Source organism: Nomia melanderi, chromosome 1 (genome assembly GCF_051020985.1).
Source record: "Nomia melanderi isolate GNS246 chromosome 1, iyNomMela1, whole genome shotgun sequence".
In the NCBI taxonomy this organism is placed as follows: Eukaryota; Metazoa; Arthropoda; class Insecta; order Hymenoptera; family Halictidae; genus Nomia; species Nomia melanderi.
This window is the reverse complement of record NC_134999.1, coordinates 31563112-31573732: the sequence shown is the minus strand read 5'-3', so window position 1 is coordinate 31573732 and position 10621 is coordinate 31563112. Positions and strand designations below refer to the sequence as shown.

The following is a 10621-nucleotide window of genomic DNA, read 5'->3' as shown; positions in this document are numbered from 1 at the left end:
ATTGTAGCTATTAATACACGTTGTTCCCTTTGAAATTTTAATGTTTCGACATGAATATTTCGGAATCCTACGATCTACGTATTATAAACTCATTTTTGTTAATGTAACAGACAGTAGTTCAATGTTATTAAAATATTAATAAACTTAAACACGATTTCATATAAATTAAAGGGTACATAACCGTTAGGTATTTAAATAAGGAAGGTTCGGTCCGACACATATCTGAGTTTCATAAATTAGGAAAATATCTTTACACGCGCTCGCCTTCTGTAAACGTTTCGTTTTACAGCTATTTCATTCAAAATGGTTAAATAGGAACAGCGATTTATTATTGCAATTGGAAATTAATATTTTAAACGAGGAGGAGGAAAAATAGGAACATTTCTCGCGGAAACAGTAATGAACCAGGTAGAACCGTCTTTATAAATATGTATGTTGCATTGTATAAAAAAGATCGGACGCTCCATATCAACTTCATAATGTACTGGCGAAACATTCAAGACACGCATCCAGAATAATTTATATTTATGAGAAAGGTGACAAGATCTCGATGGTAGGGGATCACGTCATTATGAATTATTTATGATTTTCTTTTATTCTCCTCTGATAACTATTCCTCCAATTCCATCCATCAATTACCAAAACCATACATTTCCCAGAGAACACTGCATCGCAAAGTTTACTCGAATATTCAGTACTACAAACCACACGTAGATCATCTACACACTATAATTTCAACAACGACAGTGTACCACGCATTTTACTACAAATCACACAAAAGTCATCTATATATACTATGATTTCAATAACAACGGTGCACCACAAATTCTACCCCAATATTCAATACTATAAGTTACACGAAAACCATCTATATGCCACAATTTAAATAACACCGATCTTCGACTCTATCATCTTCGTTTAATACCCAAAAATGATGCTTTAATTCCCGTTTCACCGAGATCCCCACCTCGAGCGCGTAAATTTTTCCAAAACTCTGCAGTCTGATTATCACTTAAAACTATTTAATATCAATGCCGGGGACAGAAACGCGACTGCCGTTCACGGTAACGAAACTGTACTAAAATGAACACACCCCCATTAAAAAGTTTCCAGCCGAGATCGTTCTACCTGGATTATTACCACGTTAGCCTAACAACAGTGTAGGGTCGTCAAATTAAGACACCGTTACCTCAAAATGGTTTCGTTACCACCAGCGCGGGATCTCTCCTCTATCCTTGATCCTCGCGGAACGTTCCTGCGCCGTCGGCGAACCCGCGTCCGGTGTCCGGGTCGCATCGCCGCGCCGGTGGTATCACGAAAATGTCGCCGGTGGCCGGCGGACGCGTCAATTTTTTTGCGGTTTTATCAACCGGCTGGCCGGAGGTGACAATTTGTTGAAGCCCGCGTTGTCGAAGACCGGAAGTAAGTCCCTGACTCTTTGTCCGGCGCCGATGGCCGCCAGCTCGAACCACCTGAAACGATCGGCAGACCGCGATGAGAAATTGACTTACCCTTTCTTTCGCTTTTATTAATCGCGCCGCGTTCGCGTGACAGCGGGGGATTATCGTGGCGAGTTTTTGTGGACGGAGGAAGCGGAATTTTCGACGATCATCGGACGGTTCTACCGGCGATCTGCTTTATGAGCTTTTTGCTGATTAGGATGGTAGATGTTGTGAATAGTGATGATAATTGATTTCTAAAAGAACGTTGTTTCGTAATGAGTATTATTTATGAGAATTGTTGTAGGAATTATTTATTGGAATTTTGTGTAAATTTTTTATAATATCGTTGCTATAATATTAGTTAGAGACAAATTAATATCATTTTCAGAGGATCTATTAATTAATACCCAATTAATACAATCTATTAATTGTTGTAGGAATTATTTATAGGAACTTTGTGTAAATATACTTTTTATGATATCGTTGCTATAATATTAGTTAGAGACAAATTAATATCATTTTCAGAGGATCTATCAATTAATAATAGAATATTTATATACCTATATGTATAGTATATATAATCAGTTAATTCAATGCCTAAGAGATTGACATTCTAATGCATACTAAAAATATTCTTAGTCCCATAAGTTCGTGCCATGTATTACTACTTTCGCGTCACGTGTTATAATCACAGAGCGATACGAGTTCGAGCTTCAGTTTAGTTAATAGAAGGTATACGAGAGCGAACGTCATATTTCACAAAATAACACTCTATGCAATAGTAAAATAAATAGCAGGAATTTATGGAATGACCTAATGTCATCGATATATTCACCAAACCACAAACAATCCCGAGTCTACTATTTTCTTTATTCCCACTCGACAATCCCAATAAAACTGAACTTAAATCAAACCACCCTCATAAACGACTGAATTAGAAGAATGCGACAGTTCCCTATAAAACAATGGCCGGACCGGTTAACACCAACGCAACCGTGGTGACATTAATATCGAGGTTGACGCGGAACGAAAATTATTCCGGGAAATATGGGATCGCATCGCGAATCACGCCATCGTACACCGCCAGCGGCCAGCATAATACGCATTATTTCGACGCGAACGAATTTCTGCCGGCCGAGAATCAGTCGGCCGGTTGTCCGTTTCCATCGACGCGCGCCGCGCGGCGCGTTATACGTTTGTTTTGTTGCTCCTCGCAGAAACGGGCCGCAAATTCGATCGCGCGGTATTTGCGGAGCTCCCAATTTGCGCTTTACAATCGAATGATCGCAGGCCGCGCCTTTATGATTCGTAAACAGCAGGCCGGCCGTTTTGCTAGGCGATACGCGTCCGCCTATTTTCCCTCCGGCTAATAATCTTCGTCCCCGAGCCGGCGCGATAAACAGCCGAATACAAATGCCGGACGCGGTGTAGAATTGTCATCTTCGACGGTATGGAAAACCGCGGGGGCATTAAACGGGACGCTTCGTTTGCGCGGCAGTGGAACCGCCCGCGTGACGACCTCGCCGGCTGATTTTCAACGTAGACGGTTTAATCTGGGCCAATTAATATGAAACGCGTTTTAAGCGGCGCGCCGGATGCAATTATAAATCATTTCCTGGTTGCTTTTGTAGCACCGATTCGGGCGAGCAAAGGAAACGAACGTCGGATGAAAGTGAATTGAATTTGGATCTGTGTTCGGTTTTATTCGTTTGTTTCGTTGTTGGAGATGTTTGAGTTAAATTGATGGATTCATATTGGAATTTTTCTAAGCTTTGTATTATTTGTTATGTATTGTTACATGTTTTTTATAATTCTTGTTTTTTAGAAGGATGGAAATTAAATTGAATTTTGATTTGTTTGGTTTTATTGGTTTGTTTTGTTGGAGACGTTTGAGTTAGATTGATGGATTCATGTTGGAATTTTTCTAAGCTTTGTATTATTCATTGTGTATTGTTATATGTTTTGTATAATTCTTATCTTTTAGAAGGATGGAAATTAAATTGAATTTGGATTTGTTCGGTTTTATTGGTTCGTTTTGTTGGAGATGTTTGAGTTAGGTGCGATGTGTTTAGATGGTAATCTTTCTAAGCTTTGTATTATTATTTATTATGTATTATTATATGCTTCTTGTAATTCATATTTCTTACAAGTGAAATGTGGAAATATTATTTTCAAATGTTAATATAGTACTGTATAATGTATATTCTCTTTATCTTCGTACATCGTTCGAATATATAAAACAAACTTCCCAAAGAAGTAAATAAAATTATCAGCTATTCACAATGAGGATTACAGCGATTGATGAAATACAAAAAAATGTGCCTGGATGTAAGAGACAGCGAGTTAGTCAGTGAATGGTGGCGTCGGAGGGTGGGTGGCAGAATGAAATCGGGCTTGCAACCCCTGACAAATTGAAATTGATTTTGATGCGCGCACGATGGGTCACGCGGAGCGAACGTTTCGCAAGCATATGTGAACACATTCATTTCCCACCTGTTGTTTTTGTATTTGGCAAGGGGTTGAGCAGCTGGATGGGGCGTTTCGGTGGGGAAATATGTGGCCCCATAAAAATCCAGACCGCGGCTCAGCAGCATCGAGGTCTCCTCTACGCTGGCCAGGGTGACCCTTATAACGGGTGGACCCGTGTAAATCGTCGCTGGCTCGTTTTGGTTGTGAGCGTCGCTTTTCAGCTTGTCGTTGATCGCTTTCACTAATTCACAAAGCAGACATCGACTGGTCACCCACCGGGCGCAGTTAGGCAAATGAGGGAGAAAAAGGGTGGAACACCGAGGGTGGAGGGTTGAATTCATTCGATCGTGACTGCCGAGTTAGCGGGACTGCGTGGGAATTCGCGGAATTAGTCGCGAGAATTCACGGTTTCGTTCTGTCGCGTCGTTCTTGTCCTGGTTTCCCGGATTTTCTCTTTTTTTCGGGGATTTTTGCTAGAACGGTCGAACCGGTGTCGAGTAAATTTCGGAGCCAACATTTTATAAAGCTGTTGAGCGGAACAGGAGGATATAGAAACTATAAATGAAACATTCTGAATTTGGAGTTTTAAAGTTTGGAAGTTTGAAAGCTTGAAAATTTGAATGTTTGACAGTTTGGAGGTTTGGAAGCTTGACAGTTTGGTAGTTTGGTAGTTTGGTAGTTTGGTAGTTTGGAAGTTTGGAAGTTTGGAAGTTTGGCAGCTTGAAAGTTTGGAAGTTTGGAAGTTTGGCAGCTTGAAAGTTAGGAAGTTTGGATATTTGAAAATTCGGAAGCTTGAACGTTTGAAAGTTTGGATGTTTGGAAGTTTGGATGTTTGGAAGTTTGGATGTTTGGAAGTTTGGAAGTTTGGAAGCTTGAAAGTTTAGATATTTGAAAATTCGGAAGCTTGAAAGATTGAAGTTTGAACGTTTGAAAGCTTGAAAGTTTAGATGTTTGAAAATTTGGAAGGTTGAAAGTTTGAAGGATTGGGTGTTTGGAAATTTGGAAGCTTGAAGGTTTGGAAGTTTGGGAACTTGAACGTTTGAAAGCTTGAAAGTTTAGATGTTTGAAAATTTGGAAGGCTGAAAGTTTGAAAGATTGGATGTTTGAACATCTAGAAGCTTGAAAGTTTGAATGTTTGGTAGTTTGGGAACTTGAAAGGTTAAAACCTTGAATATTCTAATGCTTGAAAATTCCAAACTTCCTTCAATTTAAAAACTTCAAAACTCAACGAACTTGAAAACTTAAAAACTCACAAACTTAAAAGTTTCAAAATCTTAATACAAACACATACTGCCCACATACCTCCCGCGCACGTTTTCCACCGTGAAATCTGGATAAACAACCCAAGGGTCAGCGCAAGCAGAACACCTCATAGCCGACAAAAAGATCCCGAAAAGCGATTGAAGCTTGAAGATCCTCTAACCAAAGGCTATCGCGATTTCACGCGGCGAGGAATACTCACGGACGGTGCCTGTGTTGAGAGGTAGCCGCGTAACTTCGACTATGGACCGGTACTTGTAGAGGGCATGCCTAATATCCTCTTCGGGTAATTCTTCAGGTACGTCCAAAACGTAGACGGTGAATGTCTTTGCCGGTCTGCAGGGTATGGCAACCTGCGTTCATGAATACGAAACGTCGTATTTAGAGCGGTTTGAAGAGGGAGGAGGGTCCTTTGTGTACCGAAAGATAAGTACCTTCTTGTAGAACCGTGCCCCGGTGACTTTGTGGAAGCCCTTTTTGTAGACCGCCTGAAAATCGTCGATGTTGCTGAACTTGAAGAGTATACCGGTCGCCGTCTTCGTCAAGGAGAACGCGCCACTGTAATGCAAAGCGAGAACGATGTTTTATCTCCGCGCCCTTTTCACTCTTATTTCTCGATCTCTCCCCTGCTTTCTCTCTCCCTCTCTCTCTCTCTCTCTCTCTCTCTTTGTCTCCCTTTATCGCCCTTGTTCCCGCGTTTCCATCCCCACCACCGGCTCGCAAGCTCGTGGCTGGATTTTATCTTGTTTGCTGAGCTCCTCTATCGAGCAATTATCGCTTCGACTTTTCTCGGGGTAATTTTATTCCGAAATGAAGACATGGCTTATCTTAATTGTTGTGATCCACTGGAAATTAACCTGTTGACCGGGGCTCTACGAATGAACTCGCAATTTGTATTCTGTGCTTTGGTGGAAATTGGTTTCTTTATTTATGTACCTGGAGATTGTACGATTGTGTTAGGTTTAGGAGACTCGAATGGTTGATAATTTTTAGATTTTAGAACATTTGAGTTTAACGTTGTTGGATTAATTCCGTTTATTTTTTATATATCCCGATTGTTAAATATGTCACTTAAATTCATTTACTACGGGTTAGACAATTCTGCAAATATATTTTAATAAATTTTGAACATCTTTATTTAATCTTATTTCCGGATCACACTTTTCCTTTGTCCAAGAAATTTTGCTGGCATATGTTTTCGCGCCTCGTTTCAACGGTTTAAATAACCGTTTCAATATTTCCTTTTGTTTTTAATTATGCAATTCTGTTAATGACACTGGTTGGACCGACGCGTCTCGGGCAGCGTCAGCGACTGTCCGGAAATAAATTGCAATTTTCACGTATGATATTTTAGAGCCGAGTATATATCATTTTAATTGAAACAAATTCATTTGTTCGAATTAAACAACGCTGAAGTTCATAAATGTTAGTCGTATGGAATAAAAATTATTAATATGCATATAAATTTTATCAACATACACTCTACGATAAAACAATTTAGAACAACGAAGAGCAATACTCTCCGTTATCGTTAAAATTAGATAAGTCTATCAATGGTTTATTACGTGGCGCAATTATAGCAGGCTATAATTAGTTGAGAGCCATTCGATTCTATCGACCAATTATTTTTCGAAGTCATTTAATTCTAAAATTGGAACCGGTCTATTTCAGCGTTCGCAGTTCAATAAAACTGAATAGAAAGGATCAAATGTAGAAATTCGATGTGCTCTTACTAATTAACAAATGTTTTGAAAGCACAGAATAATTTCGTTAGGTTTGAAAGGAAATTAGCGTTATTGTATTGTGCGCTTTAATGCAGCCTATAAGTGTACCCCCGCGTAATTAGACTGCGATGATTAACGGTTCTGATCGGCACATTTGTTTCAATATTGTCCTTTGCGGTAGGCTAATTCGTTTCAATTACCATAGATACCTTGATGCACCGTTACATCAAAACACTTTGTTTTGTTCCAGAATCGACAGTTCAATCCTCGAGTAACTTTAGTTTCGGTAGTAGTACGTTAAACAATTATCTGTTGTAATTATTATCTTTACTACATAACACAGAAAATTAACGTTCATTAATCCATTTGGATTGTTTAATTATAGTACTGTAACTGCACCTAATTTATTTGAAATAACAAGAAACTCACTGTAATCCTTTTCTACATTTTACATAGAAACTACCAATATAACAATATAATATAAAAGCTTAATTCCACACAAAACGTACATTCAAAAATATAGAATTTTCGAATAATGGTACTTTCAAATGCATCTAGTAATGTGTCTGACCAATGCTCGCTGCTTCTACTCAAAATATGAACTGCCATTATTCTACTCACTTCCATTAAAATGATTACATCTCAACACTCGTCTCAATGAATCCACTGCCCTCGTTACACATAAAATATTATAAAATTTCCATAATTAGCACTAAAACCACCAAGCAGTCAGGTTAACTTTTCGATCACTCACAACTTAGTTTACGTATTACTAAAACAATTTCTTTAGAAATTTCCTAGAACAGGATCTATTGTTTTTTCAATAATAGTAAAAGAAGAATTTAGGAGTGGGTCATTTCGACCTATCTAGTAGTTCTAGTGTTAATCAAATAACAATCAATAACAATTTCTTTAGAAATTTCCTAGATAAGGATCTATTGTTTTTTCAATAATAGTAAAAGAAGAACTTAGGAGTGGGTCCTTTCGACCCATCTAATAGTTCTAGTGTTAATCAAATAACAGTCAATAACAATTTCTTTAGAAATTTGCTAAACAAGGATCTATTGTTTTTTAATAATAGCAAAAAAATAACTTAGGAGTGACTCATTTCGACCAATCTAATAGTTCTAGTGTTAATCAAATAACAATCGAAAAAATTTCTTTAGAAATTTCCTAGGCAAGGATCTATTGTTTTTTCAACAATAGTAAAAGAAGAACTTAGGAGTGGGTCCTTTCGACCCATCTAATAGTTCTAGTGTTAATCAAATAACAGTCAATAACAATTTCTTTAGAAATTTGCTAAACAAGGATCTATTGTTTTTTAATAATAGCAAAAAAATAACTTAGGAGTGACTCATTTCGACCAATCTAGTAGTTCTAGTGTTAATCAAATAACAATCGAAAAAATTTCTTTAGAAATTTCCTAGGCAAGGATCTATTGTTTTTTCAACAATAGTAAAAGAAGAACTTAGGAGTGAGTCATTTCGACCCATCTAGTAATTCTAGTGTTAATCAAATAACAATCAAAACAATTTCTTCAGAAATTTCCTAGACAAGGATCTATTGTTTTCTAATAATAGCAAAAAAATAACTTAGTGAGTCATTTCGACCAATCTGGTAGTTCTAGTGTTAATCAAAGAATCACTAGTGCCAACCTTCCAATTAACAAATTCGCCGGAATATTTACCGGAAGTTCATCTTCTCGCAAATAGTCGCCGCCTTCTCGATGCTCAGCTCGTGGCTGGGCGTCAGCAGGAACGCACCCTTAGTCAGGAAATCGGTCTCGCTGATCTCCGAGTCGGTGTCCTGGTCCTGCCAGTCGGCCGACCCGCGACGATCCTCCTGGTTCAGTCTCAACAGCGAGCTGCTTTTCGACGTGGACATGTCGTTTTCGCACGTGCCACTGGCGTCCTGTCCCTTCTGAGACATCTTTTTATAGGCCGACGAAGTGGGATCGGCTGGCTCGACGGACGAATGTAACCCGTTACGCGAGATCGACTCCTTGGCGAGTACCAACGGGACCGGACATACGCTCTTGACACACTGCTCGCCAGTTACGCACCGATACGCCCCTTTTATATTCGCCGGTAGCACCGCGGTCGCGATCGCCGGGGACTCTGCCCACGATCTTGCTCGTCTCGGTCCGTGATCGTATGAAAAACGCAATGCCACTGATGAGGCGCAGTTGCGATGGGAGAATTGAAGTCGGGAATTCCAAAACAGTAGAAGTGTACTTCTTAAGTTCCGTGGCACTTGTACCGCTTGTAATACACGCCAATTTTTGTGAGAAAATATTTTTAAGGGACACATGATCACGGATAGTGGTATACGTTATAAAGCAGTGAAAACATGAGGAAACAATATCAAAATATATGAAAATGACCAAAAACTTGAATATAAGTTAATATTTTATTTAAAACATCAATACATAAGCAAAATATAACCGAAGTTTCCGTGACACGGAACGTGTTAATATTGTCCGCGTGTATCGATAGTTTAAAATATTTGATTTCTAATTTTCTTTCAATATTTCTTTATCTTTTAATATTGAATCTGTTAATCGTTAATGATTGTATTTATAATTGTTGGTAGCTGGTAGATAATTGTAGAGTATACGTTATAATTCAGATATAGATATAAATCATTAAATAACATTGATCACCGCATATTGGATTCGACTCCAGATTTGATTTGAGTATATAATTTAATAATGTTCGTTAAATATTTGATATACTTTAATGAGCATCGTGAAATGATTTGTATATTTTTATATAGACATCGCTATTTCGTATATTTTATTCATTGTCATTCATGGAAGTTATGATTCAATTATGAACAATCGGGAGCCAATAAGCTGCATTGTCTTCTGTCATAATTCATTTTCATTTTATCGAAACAATTCGAACATTGAATGCTAGGTAGATGGTTATTAACAGAAAAAAGGAGATATTTTATTGACTAAACATTATTAATGTTTCCTGCGCGGCGCGTGACACGTCATTTAACATCCATTTTCGGACTGCACAGATCCGAAGGGTTTAAATCAATTTCTCCATGCATCGTTAACTCGGTGATGATGCATTACTTGCCCGTGCCTCGGGCACGATTTTTTAATAAGCCTCTAATGTATTAAAAATACATTATGTCGAGTAGCTATAAATCCCACCCTCATCCTTAACGAGTGTTCATCGCAAAAACTGAGAAGGTCTGCATCTTAGAAGTAAGAAGCTCGCGAATAAAATGGTACTGGGCATAATTGATCAGCAAATTAGACAAAGATTTATCGTTTCCAACTGAGACGCTGAGCTTCCCAAAGAAATTCATGTTTATTTCTTCCGCGGACAATAAAAGAACGATTCAAAGAAACCTGCTCGAAGTCCGTAGAACGGTAAAACTACTAATTGCATAAAAACCTAACAGAAAACAATTTTCCATATTTTATTAAAACATAAACATAACGAAAATATTCACTTCACTCTTACTTTCCTCTATAAATGTTATGAACATCTTGTTGAAAACTCATTTCAACCAATCTTAAAACTTTCTTCCGATCACCCTAAATCTACAACGAACCTACAAGAATACCAACAACTGCCTACTTCCACAAAGGAAAAATATACATTAGAATTTGAATAATCCCACTTCGTTAAGAATTAATCCCAGCAGTCGGATCCGTTTCCAAGAGCACTTAAATCACTACAAGTGAAAATAAAGCGAAGTGAAATC

The 10621-nt window shown here is 38.2% G+C and overlaps 1 protein-coding gene across 1 annotated transcript; it reads right to left on the bottom strand.

Annotated features, from left to right (window-relative positions):
• Positions 1 to 334: 334 nt before the first annotated feature.
• Positions 335 to 8938, bottom strand: LOC116428483 (uncharacterized). Its single transcript, XM_031980157.2, has 5 exons — positions 8583 to 8938; positions 5606 to 5729; positions 5374 to 5524; positions 3936 to 4152; positions 335 to 1472 (listed from the first exon to the last, which is right to left on the bottom strand). Exons 1-5 carry the CDS (start codon positions 8822 to 8824, stop codon positions 1346 to 1348), a joined length of 861 nt encoding a protein of 286 aa, XP_031836017.1. The 5' UTR covers positions 8825 to 8938; the 3' UTR covers positions 335 to 1345.
• Positions 8939 to 10621: the final 1683 nt, after the last annotated feature.

Bases quoted from the DNA above. Each gene is read 5' to 3' on its own strand.
- LOC116428483 (XM_031980157.2), bottom strand. From the start codon at position 8,824: ATGTCTCAGAAGGGACAGGACGCCAGTGGCACGTGCGAAAACGACATG. The intron at 5,525-5,605 runs GTACTTATCTTT...TCATGAACGCAG, and splicing joins GGGCACGGTTCTACAAGAAG to GTTGCCATACCCTGCAGACC. The intron at 4,153-5,373 runs GTGAGTATTCCT...TTTGTGAATTAG, and splicing joins TCTCAACACAGGCACCGTCC to TGAAAGCGATCAACGACAAG.